Raw genomic sequence first — 23585 nt, 5'->3', positions numbered from 1 at the left:
GCGACCGTGTAAAAAGAATCCAGTGCAAATAAAACGCATTGCATTCAAAATCCTTCAAACCATTAAATGTAAAAAAAAAAGTAAAAGTAGTCATCATCCAAAGGGTCACAAGATAAATCTAATGGTTGGTGAGATGATTAATGAGGAATCTTTTTTGTCTAATATTATAATAATTTTCTCTCTTTAAGCATCAAACGGTGATTTAATGAAACCACCTAAGTTGGAAATGAAATCCCTCTTTGATGTAACAGTTAACTCAGCCATCTCAAACTGAACAAGGGGTCCCAACTAATTATGTTGTCAAATGAATGTAGTCAAGTAAAAAGTACAACATTTTCCTCTGAAATTTACTTAATAGTATAAAGTACAGTACAGTGCTTGAGTAAATGTGTTTTAAATTCCAACTCTGCCCATAATACATGAATTTCCCCTAGGGGAAAAGTAAAGCATCTATCTATCTATCTAATAAGTCAGGAGGGAAAACACTTTTCTTTCAATGAATAAACATCATTTTATGGTTATGCCACTGTACATATCACCACTGTGAAACAATGTCCCACTCCCCCACACATCAAGTAGTGCAGTAAGATAAGGTCCTCACACCGGCATCATATTCCTGGCCTCCTCTTCATAAATGTCTGGTATCTCTCCAATGGAGGAGGTGGTCATTCGGACAGAGTTGCATCCTCGAAGCTCCATCTCATACCGGATAAGCTGCTTCCAGAAGCCATTATTCGGCCTCACTATGGGTCGACAGGTCCTCACCCCCCTGTGGGCCTCCAGGAGAGTCACACCGCGGTGCTTCATCAGATAGGCCATGCACAGTGAGGCGGAGCGGCTCACACCGGCGTTGCAGTGCACCAAAGTGCGGCCTCCGCGCTCTGCAACGAGCTTTATTTTATCTGCCACCTCGTCGAAGTGATCTCCGAGAGGAGTCACCGGGGAGTCTGCTACCGGGATGTGGATGTACTCCACACCGGGAGGAGGAGCAGGGCGGCGGCTCCTGGTCTCGGTAACGTTGATGACGCAGGTTATGTCATGGCGAATCACCTGAGCGGAATCACTGGCCGCGCTGGCGTTACTCAGATAAAGATGATCAGTGACTTCACACAGGCCTGAGAGACCCGCAAGACCCGACCGATGCATAGACAGCAAGAAATTTACCGCCGCTAAATGTTGAAAATATCCCGGATGTCTGGACAGCGAGAGGTACTGACACTTCTAAGGCAGCTCAGGAAGGCCAAACTTGTATGAGCGCATACGCTGTCGCCCTCAGCTGGACATTTTTTTTTTCCAGTTCTCATTTATTTGATTAAGAAATAAAAACACATATTCATTTATAAAATGAATTTACCTGCTTAAAGTAACAATATAAAACACCTTCAGTGCTATAGGGAAACAAAACAGGCAAAACCTCTTGCATACACTATTTGCTTTTCTTGTGTTAGGGCGTCCACTTTTCACATGGACCAGTTTCAGTCTAAAAGACAAACAACAGGAATACAGGAACTAATATGTGAGTGACACTAAACAACCCTTAAACACATAGCTCAATACAGGAGGGCCAACTCCTCAGGTCAACATTCACACTTAAGGTACACTCCTTTGATGACAACAACACAATTGCATAACTGTCCCTGGTTCAGTAGTAGCTGTCAGGAGCCCAACACACTTGCAGTATGAGTCACAGTCTTTTATAATTGAATTGCCTTTATTGAAATGTTACCAAAAACACGTTTTAACAAAAATAAATATTATGTCAATCGCTTATTTAAATTGGTTACTTTCTTCTCAAAAGTTACGAGGTAACGAATGAGCTTGCTCCCTGTCATTTTTGGTAACTTGCTTGAGTGGAAGCAAGAAGCAGTTCTCCTCAGCAAATGGACGATTAAGTTAGCAGCATAATGTTTATCACATCCAAAAAAAGAGGAAGGATAGAGGAGAACAGGATGTGTTTATTGCTAAATGCAAGTGATTGTATGATCAGGTATCGTCACCCATTCATTCATACTTTGTAGATGTAACCCACTCTTGGGTGCGCAATGATCTAGATTCGGGAGCTAAGTGTAGAGCATAATAACCATAAACACACACAACAGCTGAGTTTGATTAAGAGCACCTTAAGTGTGCTTCACAATGCAAAATACCACAATTTACACAGGTATGAAAAATAACAAACTGGGCCCCTTAAAGTAAACTAAATTGTCCTTAAGTGACCTTTTCACACTTTTTTCAGTTCCAGGTCAGTGTGAGATGACCAAGTCAATAATGTGCGCAAAGTCAAATCCAAATCAGACGACGGTCTGGTTTGTCAAAGTTTCCAAGTCAGAGTGCACTCTAAGTCAATGTATGTTCAATGTGGTACCCGTCCAGGTGACTGGCACAATCCTACCATGACAAAGCGTAAATCCAGATGCCCTGGCAGAATCGTGGATCTGCATTCCTAGCGATTCACTGGGTGGCTCGCCATCTATCGGGGTGGTTGGACGACTTCTCTGAGGTTTCCTCAATCAAATCCATGAACCTGACCTGTATTTACAACACAGGCTTAGTTTCTGTATGTTTATCTTATCTATCTAAATCTAATTCTTCAGTTATAGTTCTCTTAAATGGTACCACATTTTAATAGAAAATATCATCAAAATAAAACTGAGTGTAATTCAACATTTATGAAACTTATGTTATTTTCTAGTTCAATTTCTAGTCTACATCTCAATTATTAGTTATTATTAAACATGAAAATATGAATTTAACTGGTTAAACTTAACCAACATTTAAGTAAACAAAACATATTACACAGTAACAAAAGCTTTTGATTGTAAACATATAACAAAATCTGCAGCATACTACATTTTATGAAAAATACTGGTTAACAATATACCATAAATACCTCTTACACGTGAGTAAGTAAAATTATTAAATTAAATAAATTAAAATAAATACCAGTTTTTCTTTTAAGTAAAATTATGAATTTTACACAGAACTTGATATCAAATATGTCCCCCTTCAGATATTTGACATTCACCTACATAACACAGTACTAATTGAATTCGTTATGAGGACGATTTCACTGTTAGCACACAGCACTTAGACAAGTAGCCTGAAAGCTAGGCTAGCTTACCGAGACACGAGGAGTGTACTGGACCAGGACAAAACGGCACTCCTCACGATTCGTGGCTCGTGCTGCGAAACTGCTCCACTTCTCTCAACACATACACAACTTCACCAGTGTTATGTCTTTGTTTTCACTCTCCCCAAACTTTTTTTTATAACACTCAACGCGGTGATGTGGAGCAATTACCTCTGGCTCAACAGGGCGCTCTGTGGACTCTTTCCTCTCATCACTGTGTCACAGCCCCTCCCCTTTCCCCCACACACGCGCACTCTCTCTCTCCTGGACTTAATCAATCAATCAAGGCAGGTAAGGGTGGAAATGATAAGGATGACTGATTTTAACTAAATTGTCACAACTATAATATCAAATAACAGAAAATAAAACATTAACATAAAACAAATCAATAATTCAAATATTTATAACTTTATGAGTTTTTAAATTTGTTTATTTTTCTTTAACCCATTATTTCGAGCTGGGTTACATACACCTATAATGAGTTGTGCTTTTCTTGATGGTTATTTGTTCTTGGCTGGCTGGCTAAAACTATTTGGGGTGGGGTGGGGGGGCACATGAAAAATACACATGAATAATCACAATTATGTACAGCAACAGTGTACATATTTTGGATAGGAGTAGACAGATGGTGTGAAAGAGGAGTGAAGGACGTTATCTATCTTAAAGTAAAGAAACCATCCCTCAACAGAGAGCGCCCACCTACAAGGTCCTTTTAATCCCTTCCCAGGAGATTTAACAACCATTCACACTTGGCCTCATGTGACTCCAAAAAACTCCAGTGACCATCATTTACAATTGGCCTATATGAATTAGACATTCAACATTTCTTTATTTAAATTTTTCATTCCAAACCAGATCTTTATTGCCCAGCCAAAGAATTTCTGGATTCTCTTCAGCGGGCTCCAGGTGGACCCTCATCAGGTGACCCGCCGTTGGCCGATGTCCCCTCAGCTGGACTGGCTGCACCTTGGCTAACAGCTGAATCCTCTACAGCTGAGCCAGTAGCATCTATTTCTGCAGCAGCTTCTGCTCCGTCAGATGAGTGAGGCATGTTTTTAACGCCATCATTGGAGCGAGGAACAGCTGATCCTTCAGCCTTACCATCAGGAGATAGGGCCTGGTCCAAGTTGTCCTTTGGACAGACCAGCATTTTCGCTAAAGAATCCTTGACACTGAATAAAACACTCAATCAATAAAGAAATCTGTCCATTAATCCAATCATGTATCTATCAAACCCTACTCAAAAAGATTCAGTCACTTACTACAAGCTTGTGTGTCTTTCATCCACCAGATGGGTCATTTTGACAAAGCGGTGTGAGAGAGCCTTCTCTGGAGTGATCCTCTTCTCTTGGTCTGTATGTAGAAGGCTTTTCAGGAGGCTGACAAATTCTCTTTGATCCTCCAGCGGGATGGATTCCTGTATCCCTGGTTTGTGCTGATATTTAAACAAAGTAGGCGACAGTTCAGTTTAAGTGCTTCATGTCTCTCTGTAAATTCATATTAATTATTTTTCAGTCATGAAATGGACGGCATACTGTTATGAGGTCATCCAGACTTTTAAAAGGGCTCATCCATCTCTTGGGTTCAATACCGGTGCCAAGCCGGTATTCCCTTGGGGTCTACAGGAACAAAACATGCCGGTCAGATACTACTTCCTAAAAGTTTTAAAAGGGTTGTTGTCTAACTGGGAGATAAAAGATAGTGAACAGCTGAACGAGGTTAAAATACCTTTATCCGCCATCTGTAGTTATTCGATTGCCTGTTCACCTTAAAAAATTTGTGGGTGTAGTTCCCAGCACAGAGGAGGTGGTCAGCTGGCTGGCCCAGTGTGTCTACAATGCCTCTCATCTGGAGAGAGAATATAAAGAATCACATCAGCCATAATCCTACATCAAGGCCCCAGTTGGGTTTGGACATGTGTCTTAGGCAGAATGTAATGTGTACAAGGTAATGTGTCTCCTTTGAATCTAGATTTGGTTACTTACTGACTGGTACTCGCAGTGTATCGCAAATGGGTGTATAGCGAGGTACAAGAACCCGAGCACACAGCCAAGACCCCACATGTCTATGGCCTCGGAAATGGGGAGGCCCAGGGTGACTTCAGGTGCCCTATGTGTACCATGCAATAATCCCAAGAGCTATTAAGTATATTACCAAACTCAGCATGTGTACTGAAGATTGACACAATGTCTGAAATTCCAAATTGAGCCTACCTGTAACCCAGAGGCTGAAGTCTCATCCCACATTTCTTATTTAAGGTAGTGAAGGACAGCCCAAAATCTATTAGTTTCACTCTGAAGGGTTCAGTCAGGTGGTTGGCCAGCATTATATTGTCTGGCTTCAGGTCCGAGTGAATGACACCAATACCCTTAAGGGCGTCAAGGGCCGTCAGCAACTGCAGAGAGAAAGGACACGATCTTAAAGATACCATTGACCAGGGTGCAGTCTTAAACAAAAGAAATACAGTTATGTTCCTTCAGTATGTAATTTCTTTCTCAGCTGGATGAGTATATTGCCATTACTTGCTGATAGATTGATCAAAGCCACAACATCTTCACCTGGTGTGTTATTGGCCGTATCGCACTGGGAGACAGTGGCCTCCAGTGTCGTTCTTTGAACAGTTGAAAAAGACTCTTGTCCAGCAGTTCAAACACCAGGCAGGTATGTTCTTTGTGTTTGAACTTCTCAAAGAACTGAACCACATTCTTCTTGACTGGGTCAAGAATGCTCACTACTTCAAGCATTTTGATCTGTGGAGAAAATGGAAAGATTGACATAGGTGCCTGTAAGTGACATAGTATAGAAATTAATAAACAAATCATGAGCAAGAGACTGTGGGAAAAAAAACATAAATAAACTACCTCTCTTCTAGCGGTCTTCTCAGCTTTTAGGATCTTGAGAGCCACGTCCTGTAATTTGTTTATATTCATACCTTTGGCCACTTTGCCAAAACGCCCCTCTCCGTTGAATTCTGTGATGAGGTAGCGACTTGTGCTGCTGCACAGTATGTCGTTTATTAGCACCTCCGAGCTTTCTGATTTCTGCTCTTTATCTGTCACCGCCGACAGAGAAGCAGTGCATGAAGAGAGAAGGAGAACATGTGATGGTTACAACATGGAGTCAGCAGGGGTCATTCAATTAATACAAAATGCACAAATCTAACTAAAGCATTCATTGTGCTCCTGTAAATTAACATTTGGAGAATATTATGTCAGATACTGAATATGGCATCATGTCCATTTCAGTGAGTGGTGTTCCAAAGAATGAGAAGAGCAAAACACACTGAATGGGAAAAACTATGATCGAATGCTACACTGGTCTTCAGTATTCAGATAATTTTCTTAAGTGAAAGAAGCAATATACAGTATAAAATTACTCAATTACAAGAAAGTCTTGTATTGAAAATGTTAAGAATAAAAACAATTCTACTCTAAGTATATTCTCACATTTTAAACTGCAAAGTAAGTAATATTTCAACTGTATTTAATGTAATTAGGGGAGTTTCTGGAATGTAGTGGAATCAATATATAAAGTAAAGGAGAATTTAGATGCTTATAGTACAAGCACCCATTTACACAAGCACAAGTACTGTGCTTGTGTAAATGTACTTAGTTACTCCTTATCACTGTGTGTGTGTGTGTGTGTGTGTGTGTGTGTGTGTGTGTGTGTGTGTGTGTGTTTGTGTGTGTGTTGATGTATTGTAGCTGGTCACAGGTGTTGTAAACAGCTACTGCAGGACCCTGAATGTGTTGAATACGCTGTGACATGTGTTGAGTTCTCCTTACCAGTTTTATCTGCTGTCAAGCAGTTAGCGAAATGAGAATTTGATGGCATATTGCCGCAACAAATGTTTTCCAAAATGTTCCACTTCTTCATTGTGACATCTTCAGGCAACACTAGTCTGTAGTGAAGTGTTTTCAGCTCAGTGCAAACTCACCAGTTCTGATATCGTAACAGGGCATCAGTCTGTTGATGCTCCATTATGATGTCATAGACTATAGAAAGATTCTATTCAACTTTTTTAGATTAGATTACATTTAACTTTATTAATCCCACAACTGGGAAATTCATTTACCACAGCAGAAAATAAACATCTATAGAATAAACATCTATGGAAATATACATCAAAAATACACCAAATATACACTAATAAATACAATATACACAATACACACGATATGTACATGAAAAAGTGCAAGTCTGCACATGGTCAGGAAGAGCAGGAGTTGTGGAGTCTTACAGCTGCTGGAATGAAGGACCTGCGGAACCTCTCCTTCTTACAGCGAGGATGTAAAAGTCTGCTGCTGAAGAAGCTACTCAGAGACCCTACAGTGTCATGCAGAGGGTGAGAGTTATTGTTCATGATGGATGTCAGCTTAGCTAACATCCTCCTGTCACCTACTTCCTCAATGGAGTCTAGGGGGCAGCCCAGGACAGAGCTCGCTTTCCGGATCAGTTTGTTGAGCCTCTGCCTATTGCTGTCAGTACTGCCCCCTCTCCAGCAGACCACAGCGAAGTAGATGGCTGAGGCCACCACAGAGTCGTAGAAGGTCCTGAGGAGAGCCCCACACACGCCAAAGGACCTCAGTCTCCTTTTTCTTTTATCTGAGAATCGAGGGACAGACAAATTCTTCATTTGTGATTTATGCAGTTGACCACTTTATATAATAGGAACATTTATTTAAAAGTTATATAGCTCAGTCAATATTGTAATAATATAATATGTGGTATTTTATGTAAGTTTTTGCTATATTATCTTTTGGTCAGTCGGTTGACCACTTTGGTCCGGACAAATATTGAATGGAATACCATGAAATTTTGTGCAGAAGAGATTCATGGAGCCCAGAGGATAACAGATATTAAACTGGCTCCAGTAATGAGAGGGTGATTTTAGCCGAAAAGTTAAGTTGCTTTCTAAAACATCTCTTGGTTTCTTTACTTTGATGTTCATCACATGACACCAGTATTGTATAATGATTTACTCATCCATACACAAGACATCCTGTGAGTATCTCACTGCAATGTCCTTTCCTCTAGCACCACCCTTAGGCTCAAAAATGCATCATACAAATCGCTGATCAATTATCACTCATCAGAAAATAATAATAATTTTTCTGATAAGTAATAAATCAAGTATCATCATCATTCTATTAGTTTATATTCTTGTTAATCTATTTCACATATTTCATTAAAAAAGCCCCAAATCAACAAAGTCCTGATATACAACAAACATAAAACCACATTTACAGAACTATCACAGGAGCATCAGTAAACAAACGTCTCAATGAAACGTTGAAATATATACATCTACATATACATCACATTGTGAACAGATGCATGTGGGTGTTCGTCAATAAAACAATTAATAATTCAGTTAAAAACATTAGTTATGCTACAGCATGACCCTTTAAGTACAATTCTAGCAGAGTTCTGTAGTGTTTTTGGTTTGAGGTGGATGCTGTGTATCAGCTGGTGGTGTCGATGCCTCCAGGCAGTCCTCGGTTGCCCAGGAAACACAGATGGTGGATGAAGGGCGCGCATACAAAAGACCATAAACCTGTGGCAGCAGCTGGAGAGCGAGACCACTGATTAACTCGAGTCTGTGCAGTCTCGCTCAGTTAAAGACGTCGCTGTTCTCTTTAATACGTTCAATCCATTTCCTTTGTCCCGGGGCTTCATCCGTCTGCACTTTATCCTGTTTTCCGTGGACTGGACTCCCGTCAGTGCGCAGCTGTTGTTGGCACTCCCACATCTGCTTGTCTCAGCTCGGCAGCCATATAGACGACGCTCAGCCGCGGCTCATGTTAGTGCGTAGGTTGTAGGTCCGGGAGGCGACCAGCGTTTTCACTGCGGGCGAAGTCACTGCACACAAGTATTCGTAGGTTCGGCTGCCTGCCCTTAGCATGGGGAAAAGGAAGAAGAACAAGAAGATATGCTCTTTTCTCACCGTTTGATGCTGCGGGACATGTACGTGATGAACCTGGAGATGACTGGTATGACCGTATGGGTCGTATTATTCTCTTCTTTTACATCAACGTTTTAATTGAGCTTATCAAACTAGTTTATGTTGGGTTTTTCTGTTCTTTGTTTAGATAAACATTGGCTCACTGAATTTCCTGCAGCGAAGGGCCTAGTCTTCTTGCCTCAATCTGACATCCTTGCAGGGTTTATGAATATTAAAATATGTTTATTTATAGAGAAACTATTTCTGGTGGAAACACGCAGGATTAGAAATACGATTTGTTTAATCTCGGCCAAGATGCTGCTGTAGGCAGTGCTACAGTATATACAGTACAATATAGCCTACATGCGCTTTCATTTTAAGATAGTAAGGAGACAGTAGCCTATCTATAGTATAAGCTGCAGCAGTATACATGCCATAAAGTTCTGATTATATGTATTTTTTCTATTCGTTTTTATAGGACACAGTGGGCCATTAAAAAAAAAAAAAAGTAATGTGATGTAAAATGATGTTAACTATAGATTTATGATCAGCGGTGTTCCACACTCTTAACCAGTCTACTTTTTTTTAAGGTAACCTTGTGGTCAGTGTTGCATGGACATTGCACTGGATTCATCTACAGAGCTGCTGACATGTCACCAGTCAGGACACTGGGAGGATCCAAATGGGAACCAACAGCATGACAGGTTATGTGTACAGGCTGGATTACCTTTATTAAAATCGTGAGGGAGGTTCATTTTCACTGGCACACAATATCTGGTGGAGACTTTAATAGCGTTACTCACTCACAGTTAGATAACTGACATCAATGAAGCCTACACTATCTCAAGTGACTTATGTCTTTTAGCAGTGGGTCTATTTCATTCTCATTCACTTGTAAATAAAAAGCAGTAAGGAGAAACAATGAAATGAAAGAACAGGCGTTCCCTGGGGGATCTTGGGAGGACAGTTGGGTTGCGTTCCACTTTTCTGCTGCTTTGTGTCGTGTGTTCTTCTCCAGTTACACTGATGAAAAAGCAGATCGGGGCTCGCACTGGACCTCATTGTACACCTGGCGGCATCGCACCATCACCCTCTGCTGTGCTGCCTTCACAGACTGGTAAAGCATCTCTCAGTAGATTTACACCACCGTGACTATTATTCCCCTCATATTCACTTTACACTCTACACCGTGACTTATTATATAGGTTAGGATGAATACAAACCGCAGAGCCCATTTTTATGGAATCTCATATTGCGTTTGCCCACATGCAGTATGTGTCCCTGCGTTAAGCCTCTGTGCTGGCTGAGAGTGCAGATAAATGGGGAACAGATAAAACACGAGAGATTAGCTATGTGTTAAATCGCTGCCATATTTCCTGCTATATGCTACTCTCCTTTCCAGGATTATGGTTAAGAGGAGAGATAAACCAACCGAAGAGTGGAGACCATGACCAAATCAGATTAGCATTATCTACTTTCCAGATTTATTTATCCAACATTATGCAGGATTATCCTGGAAAAAAAATGTTTGCCTATTTGTTAGACCGGAAAAAAAATATGTCCTTAAAAGTATTTCTTGTAAAGGAGGTCAACAGGAATGTGAATCACATCATCATTCACCACTGTAACAGCTGTCGCCTCATTTCTCCTGCAGTGAGTGATGCGTGGTGCCATCATTGCTGTCCTGGACCTTCAGGAGAAGAGGATCCATGTTCAAGTGTTTCCCCACAGAGAGACGACTTCTGCCGCTTTTATGTATCAGGGAAAAGAGCTGTGAAGAGTTAAAAATGCCACCCACTCCTTTGTAGTCAGTGTCAGCGTGATAAGATGTAGCAGAGAGGTATTTCATGGGTAGTGTGTATTTCTCCCCAGCTGTGAGCACACCCTCACTTGAATTTTTGTTTTCTTCACTGATCAAAAACACTGTCACTTCAGCCATTGAACACGGCACGCTTGCTTTCTTCAGCTGTTCTGTGCAGTGACCTCTTCACTCTGTTACCTTGGTTACACTGTCTAACTCTTCAGTCACTTCCTCCTCTGTAGAGGACACTTTAAATTCACCAGAGGTGGTGTTTTAACAATGCTGTCCTCCTGTGTATTAACTTCTCACTAAAGCTAGCATCCATAATGGGAAAGCTCTAATATTTTAATCCTGTAATGTTAAAAAAAAAAAACATCTGCTTAAGTGTGTGAGGATGGTGTGTAATTCACACAGTATGTTTTTGTTTGTCTTGAAACCTCTTAATTTGGACTTGATACTACTATTTTAATGTAATATATACAGTAGTACTGTTATGCGTGGGTGTGTTTGTGTGTCTGTGCGAGTGCATGTGTTTATGCATGTGCTCTATTTGTGTGTGTGTGCGTGTATGTGTGTGTTCACTCCTGTAAATGTGCATGTGTATTGTTATGTATGTCTGATAGAAACGTTTTTGTAATGGGCCTCAAGTCCAAGCTGCTTTACAGTAATTTCCTTATAGCTGCATACTTTTCAGATGCCTGAAGCTCATCTTTTAGCCACTGGATGTACCAGAAAGGGATAAAAAAAAAAAAAAGATATTTTCAAATGATTGTTAGCATTTGTTACAACCTCACTAAAGTACCAGTTGGGTGGGAATTCTTGTGATTTAGATAATCACAAGAATGGCGCTGGAAATGAATGGTGTGTATTTTTCTAAATGACGCCTGCTGGCATTAATTAAACTGTCCTGATGCTTACAGCCCCATCATCTGATACTTAAGCTAATTACAGCAAATGCTAATAATTATGTGCAAATAGCTTTTTTTTTACCCAGGTCTGGATTGTACTAACAGAATCTCACTAATATCTAACAGTACTAATGTCTGCTAACAGTCGGATGATTACTAACCTGTACTCTGAATGCTGATGGCTGGCCTGGATCTCTCTAACACACTGACTAACCCGCTGCTTTACGCCCGCAGTCTAATGTACACACTCCTCTCTCATGATCCTGCAATCCTTCTTCCAGAAACGACCGCCTCACATTAATCACTGAAGAAAGATCAATGAAAAAATTTTTAAAGTCAGTATGTCAAGAAGGGTTTCAGGATTTGGGACGGGAAACGTTATTAACCACAAGATGAAAAGAGGAGCAGACACAGCTGCTGATATTAAACTGGGTTGACCACATACTTTAAAGAAATCCTCCGAAAAAATTCCAAATGATATTACCAAACTGTGTCACACTTCACAGGCTAAATTCACATATTTTGAGAATGGCTTTGTAACTGCCTGTGCGCTGTGTGGTCAACCTTCGCAGGGGAGTGCCTGGCTTGTTGTCACCACAGGTAATGCAGTGAGACACAAGCCAAGCCAAGCCTCCGCTCCACTACTAACTCCTTATGGTATTGTTACTAACAGTGGTGAGGCTGACAAGGCCCACCTGTTGCTCTTACTAACATCTCTGTCCTCTCTGACTGAAACTCGATTTCAATCCTGATGTTTCTTTGTTAATCTTTAATTGGATCAAAGCATGCCTCACGGTACCAGTGATGTTCATTAAATCACATTATATAGAAGCTTTTATCCAAAACATCCTTTAGTGTCATGAGAATGTGCTTTTTTTTTTTTATCAGTGAACCTCCCTGCTAAGACCACCAGCAACATCCTTATAATAAAGCTTGACACTTTTGTTCCCTTGACCAGCTACTAACATCTCCTAAACTTCAATTAACAGTTACTAACATGAGGAGCTTTTAATAGCTCTCTGCAAACTAACAAACTAACCTACTAATAAACTAATAATCTAACAATAACTAACTAATCACTAACTTTGTTCTGAGTGGCAGAATTAGTGAAGCTCCCTGATTTTGAGGAGTTGCATCACTTATTGAATGTACTGAATTCAGTTTATAAGAATCAATGATGGTTGAATGTGCCTGTCTGTGTGTGTGTGTGTGTGTGTGTGAGAGAGAGGGAGAGAGAAAGAGAGAGAGAGAGAGCACAGAAAAGTGTGTGAGTTTGTGTTTGCACAGAATGTGACATGTGATGAGCGACCACCTGATTTTGTTCTCTCATATTCATTAGAGTAATTTAGCCACCAATTAAGCAACAGCTATCACCCTTGAGCTTTCAGACAATAAACTGTGTGAATGTATCATGAGTGTAAAGAAAATGAATTAAATGTACTCAGATATTTTTGTACCTTATTGTGAATTTATCAATTGTCTTCACTACATACTTTTGTAATAAACAATTTTCACATATAAATAAAACCTGTTTTGATTGTATTGTTGTACATGATAAATTGCCACCAACAACAAAAGTCTAATACGAAAGATCCCCTGCAGCCAAGATAACAACTGGCCCTCAACAACAACAAAAGGTAAAGCAATATCCTGCACCGCCAGGCAGGAAATTACAAGGTACTTTATTTCTATGGCGATATGGAGTGCCAACTCCGGGAGTGCCATTATTCTAAATAACATCTTCACTCTCTTGATTGCTGTTATCATACTGAAGCACGATTATTGTCACAGCATGGAAAACTCAACTCACATGTCACAGCATGTTCAACACATGCAGAGTCCTGCTGTAGCTGTTTACAACACCTGTGACCAGCTACAATATCCCTACACACACACACAGAGAGAGAGAGAGAGAGAGAGAGAGGGCTTTGCCTGATCCATTCTCAAAGATTCAACAGTCAATACTTTCAAATTGATAACAGCGATTATGTCATTTCTTTGTACGTTTGTACGTTTGATTTGTCTGTAACATCTGAATTTGAACTGTAAGCCACTTGGGTCTAGAACCAAGCTTGTGATTTCCCCAAGTTTCTTTATTCAAATACAGACATAATTAGATCATTCTATTTTGAAAAGAATTAAGTTATGAATCCACAAAATCTGTGTAATTCATCTGTGACTGAGATCAGGGATTTTTCTTTAGCTTCACAACTGTATGAGTTATCTATTCATGTTTATAGGCGATACACTTAGATAACAGTGTGTCAACTCACTTTGAGTATCATTATATTATTATTATTATAAACTTTTAAAATAACAATGCTGACTGGTTACATGTTGCTACACATGGATGGGAGCATTTTAGATTTTCATGGAGGCAGCATTACAGCAGGGGGCAGTAACTCATCAGGTTAGAGGATTTTATGCTTGTCGGTGCAGTGGAAGCTCGTCCACCAGCTTATCGGATCTTATGCTTATATTTACAACTGCTGGATAAATGTTTGCGCTGGGGAAATGATTTCACACTATTCATTTTCATGATACACTTTATATAATTACTCTATTATGGTTAAAACTACATATTTCCGAATCACTATAAACCACACAATTGTTCTTTTTATAAATTGAAGTGTATTTCAACATAAAAGTGAGACACGTGGTTTGTTAATGCCCATCCCTTGTTTGAGAAAACAAGGGTCAAAGGTCATCCCTCTATATTTTGAGAGAGCCATGCAGACGGCAGCAGTGTCCAATGACATTAGATCCTCCAAAGTGTCCCCCAGTTTGCACAGCCACGACCAATATAACCAGTCCTGTCTTATACTTTGTGTGTGTGTGACAGACACAGTGAGGGAGAAAGACCGAGGGGCTGTGTAGCACACTGAAACCCACACCCACACACACACGCACACGCACACACACACACACGCACGCACGCACGCACGCACGCACGCACGCACGCACACACACACACACACACACACACACAAACACACCTCAGTGAACCTTCATTCCAGCGTCCTCATCCTTTGCTTGTGTCAGACAGAGGGGCTTCTACTCTGACCCCCCCACCACCACCACCACCACCATTTGAGCCCGATGTGATCCAGATGACGGGGGTTTCCAAAGGTAGGAGCAGTGGGGCCTGGGGTCTTCATGGGTCAGCTGTAATTCACCACAGAGCTCAGAGAGCAGGGTCTTAACACACACAAAACCCCTCACAGAACAGTGAGGCTCCACTTAAAGTCTTAAATATCACACAAACTCCAGTTCAAAGGCAAGTATGTTGGGATGAAAAACATTAATCGGCTTAATGATGTTCTCTAGTGAATGGTTAGTTTTGAAAACACACTAATGCTTGAGTTTTACGGGGACTTGGATGCCACAGAGACATTTGTGGCCCAGAGAGGGAGAGAGGGAGAGAGAGACAGAGAGAGACAGAGAGTCGTAGAGATGAAACAAAAAAAGTGTGCGGGCTGGCAAGAAATAATTCCACAATTAGGATATCTCATCATTTCACAATTTCTGGAGATTTTACCAATTATCTATTTCCGTTTTACTCTTTCCTTGAATAAAATGAGGAATGTATGAGCACAGTGAATATGTGTGCATGTGTGTGTGTGTGTGTGTGTGTGTGTGTGTGTGTGTGTGTGTGTCTGTGTTTATATGTGTGATCCAGAAGCAGCTCTCTGTAACCAGAGCCTCCATCACAGGGAGGATGTCTGCTGGAATAACAGCTCACTGCCTCCAACGGAATTTGTCTGTAAGCTGTAAAAGATGGCGAGGGAGAAGAAGAAAAAGTGAGCTTGGGAAGTATTTCTCTCTGTGGCGCTGTAATCAGCAGCACTTGGCCCTGCGGAGTTTAAAATAGTAAATCCGCTCAAAGGCAGTTCAAGGGCTGAATAGAGATTGCTCTGCCTGCAGGTATGTTTGTGTGTGTGTCTCTGCTTGTAGCTGGAATGAAGACGTGAGAAAGGCTATGATATTGTTGAGGGTTCTCTATTTTTGGGGCACAGGTCTTATTTTGGCTTGATATGTGTTCAGTGTTCAGTTAAAGGTATTTTAGAAGTTTAAACAATGTATAGTGTCCGTACTATATATATTCACAAAATACACATAACCCGTGTAATTTAGTGGTGAGATTCTTTATTTATCTAAATATACTGGAGATGGAGTTAACTAGATAAATCATACAAATTCATTCTTGCAAAATGCAAAATGTCAACTGCAAGCATCACAACAACCTCCACTGACACAATCCTCCCCCAACAAAAAAAAGAGTTTAAATAGGTCTGTCTCACTGCTAGAGTTGTATTTCACAAAAAATGTATTGTACTAAAAGTTGTAAGTCACCTCCAGTGGACACCAGCAGGTGTTAGCTTATGTAGAAATATGTGACTTTGTTGCATAATGCAAAGTGTGATAATGTTAAAATTCCAGTTCATCAACCGTGCTTTCTTGATTAGTCTTTTTCCTTTTTAAAAATCCAAGTATGTTGCGTATTTCTTCATGTTTCGTAAAGTTAGCCCTTGCAATCTACTACATAGCGAATGGAGACAGAGCTTATAGCTCGGGGCCGGCATTCGTATTATTTTGGGCCCCAGTACAAGTATTGGAGAGCAGGAATGAAAGTGGAGAGCAGCAGAATTTGGGTCAGGGGTTGCAGGTCTTTAAATGTACAATAGGGGCTTTAACACTAGGGCAGGGGGAGTTCAAGAAAATGGTTTGCAGACTTTTAAAACATTTAAAGAGGGAAAATGTAGCTAATCTCTATGAACAGGGACAATCTCTGTTTTAACCAAGCTGCAACTTCTTCAGACCAACGAGACGATCGAAGGACTGACATGACTGCGTCTGCAGAACCACAAAACATAACATGGTTCAAGTATTTTGGAAAATCTGACAGCACAGATTCTGGTTCTGCCTCATGCTGATGCAAAATTACTTGCATACTTGCAGCAGAGTACTGTGCAGTGTTATACTACAGCTACTTTTCTCTCCATTGATTCTTGCTTCATGTCATCCTTTTCTGCTTCTAAACTTTTAAATCATCTTCCATTAAACTATTCGACACATGATCTGCTTCCATTAAACTATTTGACACATGATCTGCTTGGTCACACCATTTTCTCCTCCCTCCCACGTCATTCTTCCAAACACTAAGTCTTGTTAATAGTGTGAAAATAGTGATATTAAGTCAGAGACCTGGTGCTTCCTAAATGTCTTTCTTTTCCCCGCCTGCAGCCAACATTCAGAGACTAGATAAGCGGACAGTCGGAGAGGGCCAATCTGTCCTACTGGCTGGTGAATGATGGACAGTAATTAAAAGTTAGCTAATAACCTCTTCACACCTGACATTTCAACAGGGAGGTCCTGGACACCATTATCTACATATAGATTAAACAGTGTAATTGGCAGGGAGATAGGGTTAGGAGGATCGCGAAAGGAAAAGGAGAAAAAAAAAAAAAGGCCAGGCCATCGCCAAACCATTAAGCAGAATATCTGAGTGACACTCTGATTTTGCTCCTCTTGCTAATGCGACAGGAATTGAGCTGAACTAAAATGCTAAATGAATGAAGCCTATCTCGGCGTGGTTATTACCGGGGCAAACATCGGCCATGGAAAATAGCTTTAATTTCATAATAATTGCTAGATGGACGTGACTCGTTAGAGACACAATATGAGAGTGAAAAGAGAGGGAGAGATGGAGAAGAGAAGGGGGGGAAGGCAGGAGGGGGAGAAAGAGGAGGACGGGAGAAACTCCTCTGAGGATGAATGCTGTTAGTTGGGCTGCACCACTTGTGCTCCCACACACTGCCATTTACACAAACTCATTGATAAGTTATACTGTGGACTGATGAGATAGAAATGGAGGGAATTAGTTGCACTGTCATTAGCACAGTGGAAATATGAAATACTTCATTTAGACCCTAAAACATTCCTGAATTAGGTTACAGGTTCACACAGTTTAACACTTTCATAGCTCCCACAGGTTTGTACGCGGCACTAATAGGCTATTATACATGCATCACGTAACAACATTCAACATTTCTGATGGCTTTACTAATGACTGTGATATTTAGTTTCACTCTCCCAAGTTTGTGGAAACTGCTGTCATTCGGTATTACTTTGCCATGTTGAAGGAATAGTTCAACATTTTGGGAAATTTGCTATTTTGCTGTGTGCTAGATGAGAAGATTGATACCATGCTCAAGCTACAGCCAGATGCATGTTAGCCTAGCTTAGCTCAAAGAGTGGAAGCAAGGGGAAACAGCCAGCATAGGTCTGTTCAAAAGTAACAGCACATCTACAGTCCACGCCTGCTAATAAACACAAAAACTGGTCGTCTTGTTGTTGCTTAGTGCGGGACATATCCTTGCGTAAAACCACAATGTGTTATTTTGATATTTTCTGGATTAAAATATAAGAGATACAACATGTTAGTTTATAGGTGCTGGAAGTTGATTTTTTTGGTGGGGACAGAGAAAGCTAGCTGCCCCCAGTTTACTGCTAAGCTAAGTTAACCATCTTCTTGCAGACTCATAATTAACTATGAGATTTGCGTGTTTTTCTTTCACAAACATTGTTAATCACCAAAAAGTGTTTCATACAGAATTCATTTAAGATACTAAACTTAAAATTATAGCATTTTTCCAGATATATTAATATATAGCTTCTGTAACACAATCTGAGGCTTTGTCTTCTAAAATTAGTTTCAAAACAAAACCGAATTAGCCAAAATAAGGAATAGCTCTTTCACAATAAGAAAAGTTCAGCAGCTGGAAAGCCATTGACACAGCCATTTCAAAAAAGCAGAGGAATGAGAGTCTGTCCACACCTCTGTCCCAAAGCGTTGATGTGATGTTGCAACTCTCCTCACCTGTGATAAGTCAGTAGAAAACAATGTAAAACTAAAGCTGAAGAGAACTCGCTGAAAAACAGCCATCTGCCAAGAAAATAGCCCCATTTGCTTCCTCCAAAATAATTCAAGTTGACAGTGAAAACTGAACAATAATGACAAAAGCATGTAGATACTTGTGGCCCCTAAAGCTATCAAACAGTTAATGGTTACCTTAAAACCTGCCAGGTCACTGCTCTGTGTTTTTTTGACTCTTATTATTGTTCAGTGATGAATATAAACCCTCTCTCCTGCTATAGGAGGGTAATTTAGTCAAATTTTGGACAGCTTTTGATTTTTGGCCTATTATTTTCACTGTCTGAAAAAGGGCAATTACTGCTTGACGCAGTTGCTTTTACCCAATAGTTGTTCTTTTCATTTTTGTGCAAAAGCCATTCATTGAGGGATAATAGTGCCCCTCCACCAAACCACCCCCACCCCACCCCAAAAAAAGAGAGAAAAAAATTGTGTTTCAGGGGCAGATAATTGCCACTTGCTCACCATAACAAATCCTTTTCTGTATCCCACAGTTTGTTTCATGGCTGAATGCTCATCTTAGTAGCACAAAACACATCATAAGTGCCATCCTGAGGAATGTGATTGGCTGGTGCCACATTACAACATAAAAACCTCCTTTGCTGATGCAGATTTTGAATTTGGAGGAGAAAAAAAAGAAGCTAATGATGAATTATGAATATGATTGAATTATTGATGTTGAAAAGTGTTGATTGTTCATAAACGTAACTATCTCATCAGCTTCCTTTAAGTCCTTTAATGAAATGATCATGTTAACCGTCTCTACACAAAGGTTGAATAAGGTTGAATTATTTTGTCTGTGATACACTGTAAGTCCTTCTCCTGCTCCTATAAAACTGAGGACTAATTCCAACAACTGAAGCCCTCTGTAGGGTGATCACACAGATCATATTTAGCTAACTATACTTAATGTGTTAACACATTCGTGTGACTAATCAGTCACAAGTGACTCAGCCAAAGAAGCTACATTCACTCTACCTTTGGAATAGCAACTGCACCTCTTCAGTCAGCTTAACATATAGACAAAGTACTCAGTTATATCGTCCGGATTCAAATTTATACACAAAGCATTAAAGTGTTATACATACATATATGTACAGTATATCCATTTTTTATTATTTAAATTGAAATGACTATCACTTGTCTGAATTTACTCACCATTTGTTCCAATCTTTAAAAGTGACGTGAGATGTTTTCCACTCTGAAGACTTTGATTTATATTTGTGAGTAATCTTTTCATTGCAAGCTAATCAGCTAAATTAATAACATCCTCTCAAAATGTTACAGATGGCTTTTTGAAACTTGACATTTAAAACATCTGCTTGAGATTTTTGGATTAAGTTTCCATCAGTTCAGGATGGGGTAATAGATAGTTACGGCGTAGTTGCACTCTCCACCACTAGATGTCCCTCTTGCTTTAGTCTGGAGGCAGCTGTGTTGGAATTAGAGTGTGTTTCTGAGCCATCTGTCCATGACTTGTCTCTCCAGACCTTGGGTTCATCCATCATGTCCAGAGGTGCTAGTCTCTCTAGAACCAAACAAGAAAACATTTCTTTATTCCTCTGCTTCATCTGTCCTCTTGGCTCTTTCCACTCACATTCTCCACATTCTCTTTCTGTCTCGTTCTCTCCGTCTGTCTCTCTCCGTCCCTCTACCTTCCATAAAAGGATCACTTTACTGTTTATAAAGGGGGATTGGTGTTGTTAACAGGTGTAAGGTAATGGGATCCCTACTGGCAGCCAGGCACAAAGAGGGTCGCACCCCTCCTCTTCCCCACACTCGCACCCAGACCAGCGATACTCTTCTGATGGATTGCACCCACCATTCATCTAAATTATGTCACTGGCAATGAGCTATCAGTTCAATCTGGCCTAAACGAAGCACAGGGTTTGTTTCTGTTGACACTTCCTCAGCACTCACTTCTCCTCCTGATTACTGTCAGGGCCTGTAGGAGTGACAAAGCTTGGCCAAGCTCGGGGCTGGGTCCCCACTCTGCCACACAGTGTGGTGTGTGTGTGTGTGTGTGTGTGTGTGTGTGTGTGTTTGTGTGTGTGTGGCCCGTTTTTTTTTTTTTACTGCCACTTTACACCTGTTGAGAAGCTGTTATCAGGGAAAGGATGTGGACTTTCAGTTTGCTTTCAGTAACTACAGACCTCTGTTACATGAACCCCTGCCATTACATGCTGTAAATTTGCTACTTATTAGGTGAAACTTTACTCAGGGTGCAAATTACCAACCCTTTACAGGAAAAAGAGACTTTACTATAAAGGTCAGCATACAAGTCTGGTTCACAACCAGACTTTGCATGCTGTCATCCAAAGTTACCCATGGCAGCGAGGTAAGTCCTGTTTGACATGAAAGCTCAACCCGGCTAATATGACTGTGTAAATAAAAGGTGCTGCTTTACTACTGCCATTTTAATCCAATCCAGCCATTTTGGATCCCGTGTTTCTCCTCTCTCCCAGCCTTCTCCGAGCGTCCCCTCCTCCTCCTCCTTGTGTTTAATTCCTTTTTCTCCTGGCGACCCTTAGAAATACTCCCAGCTGCACAACAGATGTTGAATATATTCTTTCTTTCTTTCTTTCTTTTTTTCTTTCTTTCTTTCTTTCTTTCTTTCTTTCTTTTTTTCTTTCTTTCTTTCTTTTTTTCTTTCCTATATAACTCTCTGATGAGCAAAACGATGACTGAATTTATAATTGCGAGATACCAGCTAAACCATGACAGCCATACAGGCTGTAACATCATTTACATCATTTTATTACAGTTCTGTCTTTCTCTTTTCTGGCCTTTCTTTCCCCCTTTTTTTAACTCGATCTTTCTCTCAAATTTGCAGTGCGCCTGGAGGAATTCCTCCCCCCTCCAGTCGATGCTTTTGGCAAGGCGAGTGATGGGGGAGCGCAGACAAAGTGAGAGGGCCCAGAGTGCAAACAGTGAAAAGTTAGTCTCTGGTCTTTCCTCTCACCGAGCGAAATTATTCCAGGGATAGAGTTTGATTCATTGAGCAAATTCCTGAAGCTGATTATTTGACCATTATACTCATGTGGCCTCATTCATCATGTGAAGCTTGTTAATGTGAAGTAAAGTCTCCCTTTTCCTGATGGCTAAAAACACCTCATGGTTTAGACTTCTTAACTAGATGTGGGTGGAGAATAGCAAAGGAGCAGAAATTGAGGAAAGAGAAAATTAAGAGAAGGCACCGACATTACGCTGGTTTTGTGATTTGCTGGTTAATTGAGCCTATCTAACACGTTGTTAGCTTGTTATTTCAGATAAACAACCCAATAAATGTTCCCTAGATTATATTATTACAGTTGTAAAATGTACCCAGGGAATTAGCTCCTGTATATAAAAAAGCTTGTGATCATGCCTCCCCCATGCTCATTGTTTTTTATTTGAGTTCTTCACCCACAGGAGCCAAATATAGAACTAAAGCCGTGCTGATAGAAATAATATGCAATACTTAGTTTTGAATCTACACTCCCAAACGTTTTAAAATGCACATTTTACCCATGCCTGACAGCAAGTTCACAAGACTTACAAAAGAAAGCCCTTTCACAACATTTGCGTCATTCCTTTGATGTCTAGACATTATATGTTTTTCTTTTTTTTTTTTTCTTGAGAAACTAAAAACCCTACATCTGACGGGCTAGTATGTCATCTCCTAAGAGAGAGGTACTTGACTGAAGTCACTGTGTAGACAGTACAAAGCTTCCACATTGGTCCATATTCATGAAGGTGTAGCTATTACTGACATATTTTCTTATGGGAACAAATCACCACCAGGGTGTGAAGAAGCTGCAGTGTAGACTGCAGTCTCTGGAGCTTTGTCACATTCAGCTGATCTGAGTCCAGTCTTTGTGTTGTGCCTGTTGTCTGGGGAAGTTCCCATGGACAGGACAGTCTTTGCCCCCCACCCCCCACCCCCCCACCCCTCCCTTAACAGAGTCAGTGGGTGGATGGTGAGAAGGAAGGGTTATGCTGACAGGAGGTAAGATGTGAGGTGAAGATCAATGCGGTTTAAAAGCAAAATAAAGTGCAAAAGTCAAAGAGAACTATAGAGACAGAATGAGAGAGCATCTGTTGTGTCTTCTGTACTCAGCAGTTTGGGTTTTACCCTCCAGTGGTCCAGGGTTCAATCTGAAGCTGGTGATCTATTTATGGGAAGGTTGAAAATGTCAAATAATGGCCTGTGATAGGCAGACAAATTTCTTTAGTACCAAATTAAACATGCAATCCGTACTCTTCTTCTTGCAGCTGTAAAAACTACAATTTGTCACAACATTATGGCAAAAGTATTACATCAGAAAATCTCCAGAGAGGAGACACACATTCCCGCAGAAAACTTTTTTTTTTTTTTAAATCTTTGAGATTATTCTTTGAGATTACTTCTGCATTACAGAGCCATTTCACTGAGTATCAATTCTGCTGCGTGAAATTAATAATATTTAAACCAACACGCTGCAAAAGGCAGAAAGTGTTTCACTTTAATGCCAGCAATAAGTCAGTGTCAAGGGTGTCATCTTGGTTTTTCTCAATTTCACTTTGCAAGATGATGAATTCAGCGTGATTAATGCAAATAAGATGACAATTTTTTTTGTGTTTGCTGACTACTTACAAACATATGACCTTAACAATGGTGCTATTGATCAGCTACGCCGATTGTTTTTCTTGTGTTTGTTGAAACCATTGCTCTCTTTGCCAATATTCCCCCTCCTGCAGGATGACATTGAACATGCGACGGGTTGAGCACACATGGGAGTGAGGGTTAGCAACAAGTCAATAACCGAAACACAGCAGAGCAGTGAAGGTTGTAGAGCTGTTGTGTGCATGTAGACTGTTAAATGTGTGTCTACCTGTGCGCATTAGTG

The 23585-nt window shown here is 40.4% G+C and overlaps 1 protein-coding gene and 1 long non-coding RNA gene across 2 annotated transcripts; one reads left to right on the top strand and one right to left on the bottom strand.

Annotated features, from left to right (window-relative positions):
• Positions 1 to 329: 329 nt before the first annotated feature.
• zgc:153044 (uncharacterized protein LOC751678 homolog) lies at positions 330 to 3362 on the bottom strand. The gene is made up of 2 exons (XM_056376462.1): positions 3122 to 3362; positions 330 to 2529 (listed from the first exon to the last, which is right to left on the bottom strand). Exon 2 carries the CDS (start codon positions 1144 to 1146, stop codon positions 598 to 600), a length of 549 nt encoding a protein of 182 aa, XP_056232437.1. The 5' UTR covers positions 1147 to 2529; positions 3122 to 3362; the 3' UTR covers positions 330 to 597.
• A 5132-nt stretch (positions 3363 to 8494) lies between these two features.
• LOC130170202 (uncharacterized) lies at positions 8495 to 13325 on the top strand. The gene is made up of 3 exons (XR_008827955.1): positions 8495 to 9123; positions 9665 to 10191; positions 10729 to 13325. It is a non-coding gene; the product is annotated as an uncharacterized LOC130170202 (long non-coding RNA).
• The last annotated feature ends 10260 nt before the right edge of the window (positions 13326 to 23585 follow it).

This window comes from Seriola aureovittata, chromosome 5, assembly GCF_021018895.1.
Source record: "Seriola aureovittata isolate HTS-2021-v1 ecotype China chromosome 5, ASM2101889v1, whole genome shotgun sequence".
In the NCBI taxonomy this organism is placed as follows: domain Eukaryota; kingdom Metazoa; phylum Chordata; class Actinopteri; order Carangiformes; family Carangidae; genus Seriola; species Seriola aureovittata.
The sequence above is the reverse complement of the archived record's forward strand: the minus strand, read 5'-3'. Positions and strand labels throughout refer to the sequence as shown.

Excerpts from the sequence above, each read along its gene's own strand:
- zgc:153044 (XM_056376462.1), bottom strand. The coding sequence starts at position 1,146 with ATGCATCGGTCGGGTCTTGCGGGTCTCTCAGGCCTGTGTGAAGTCACT.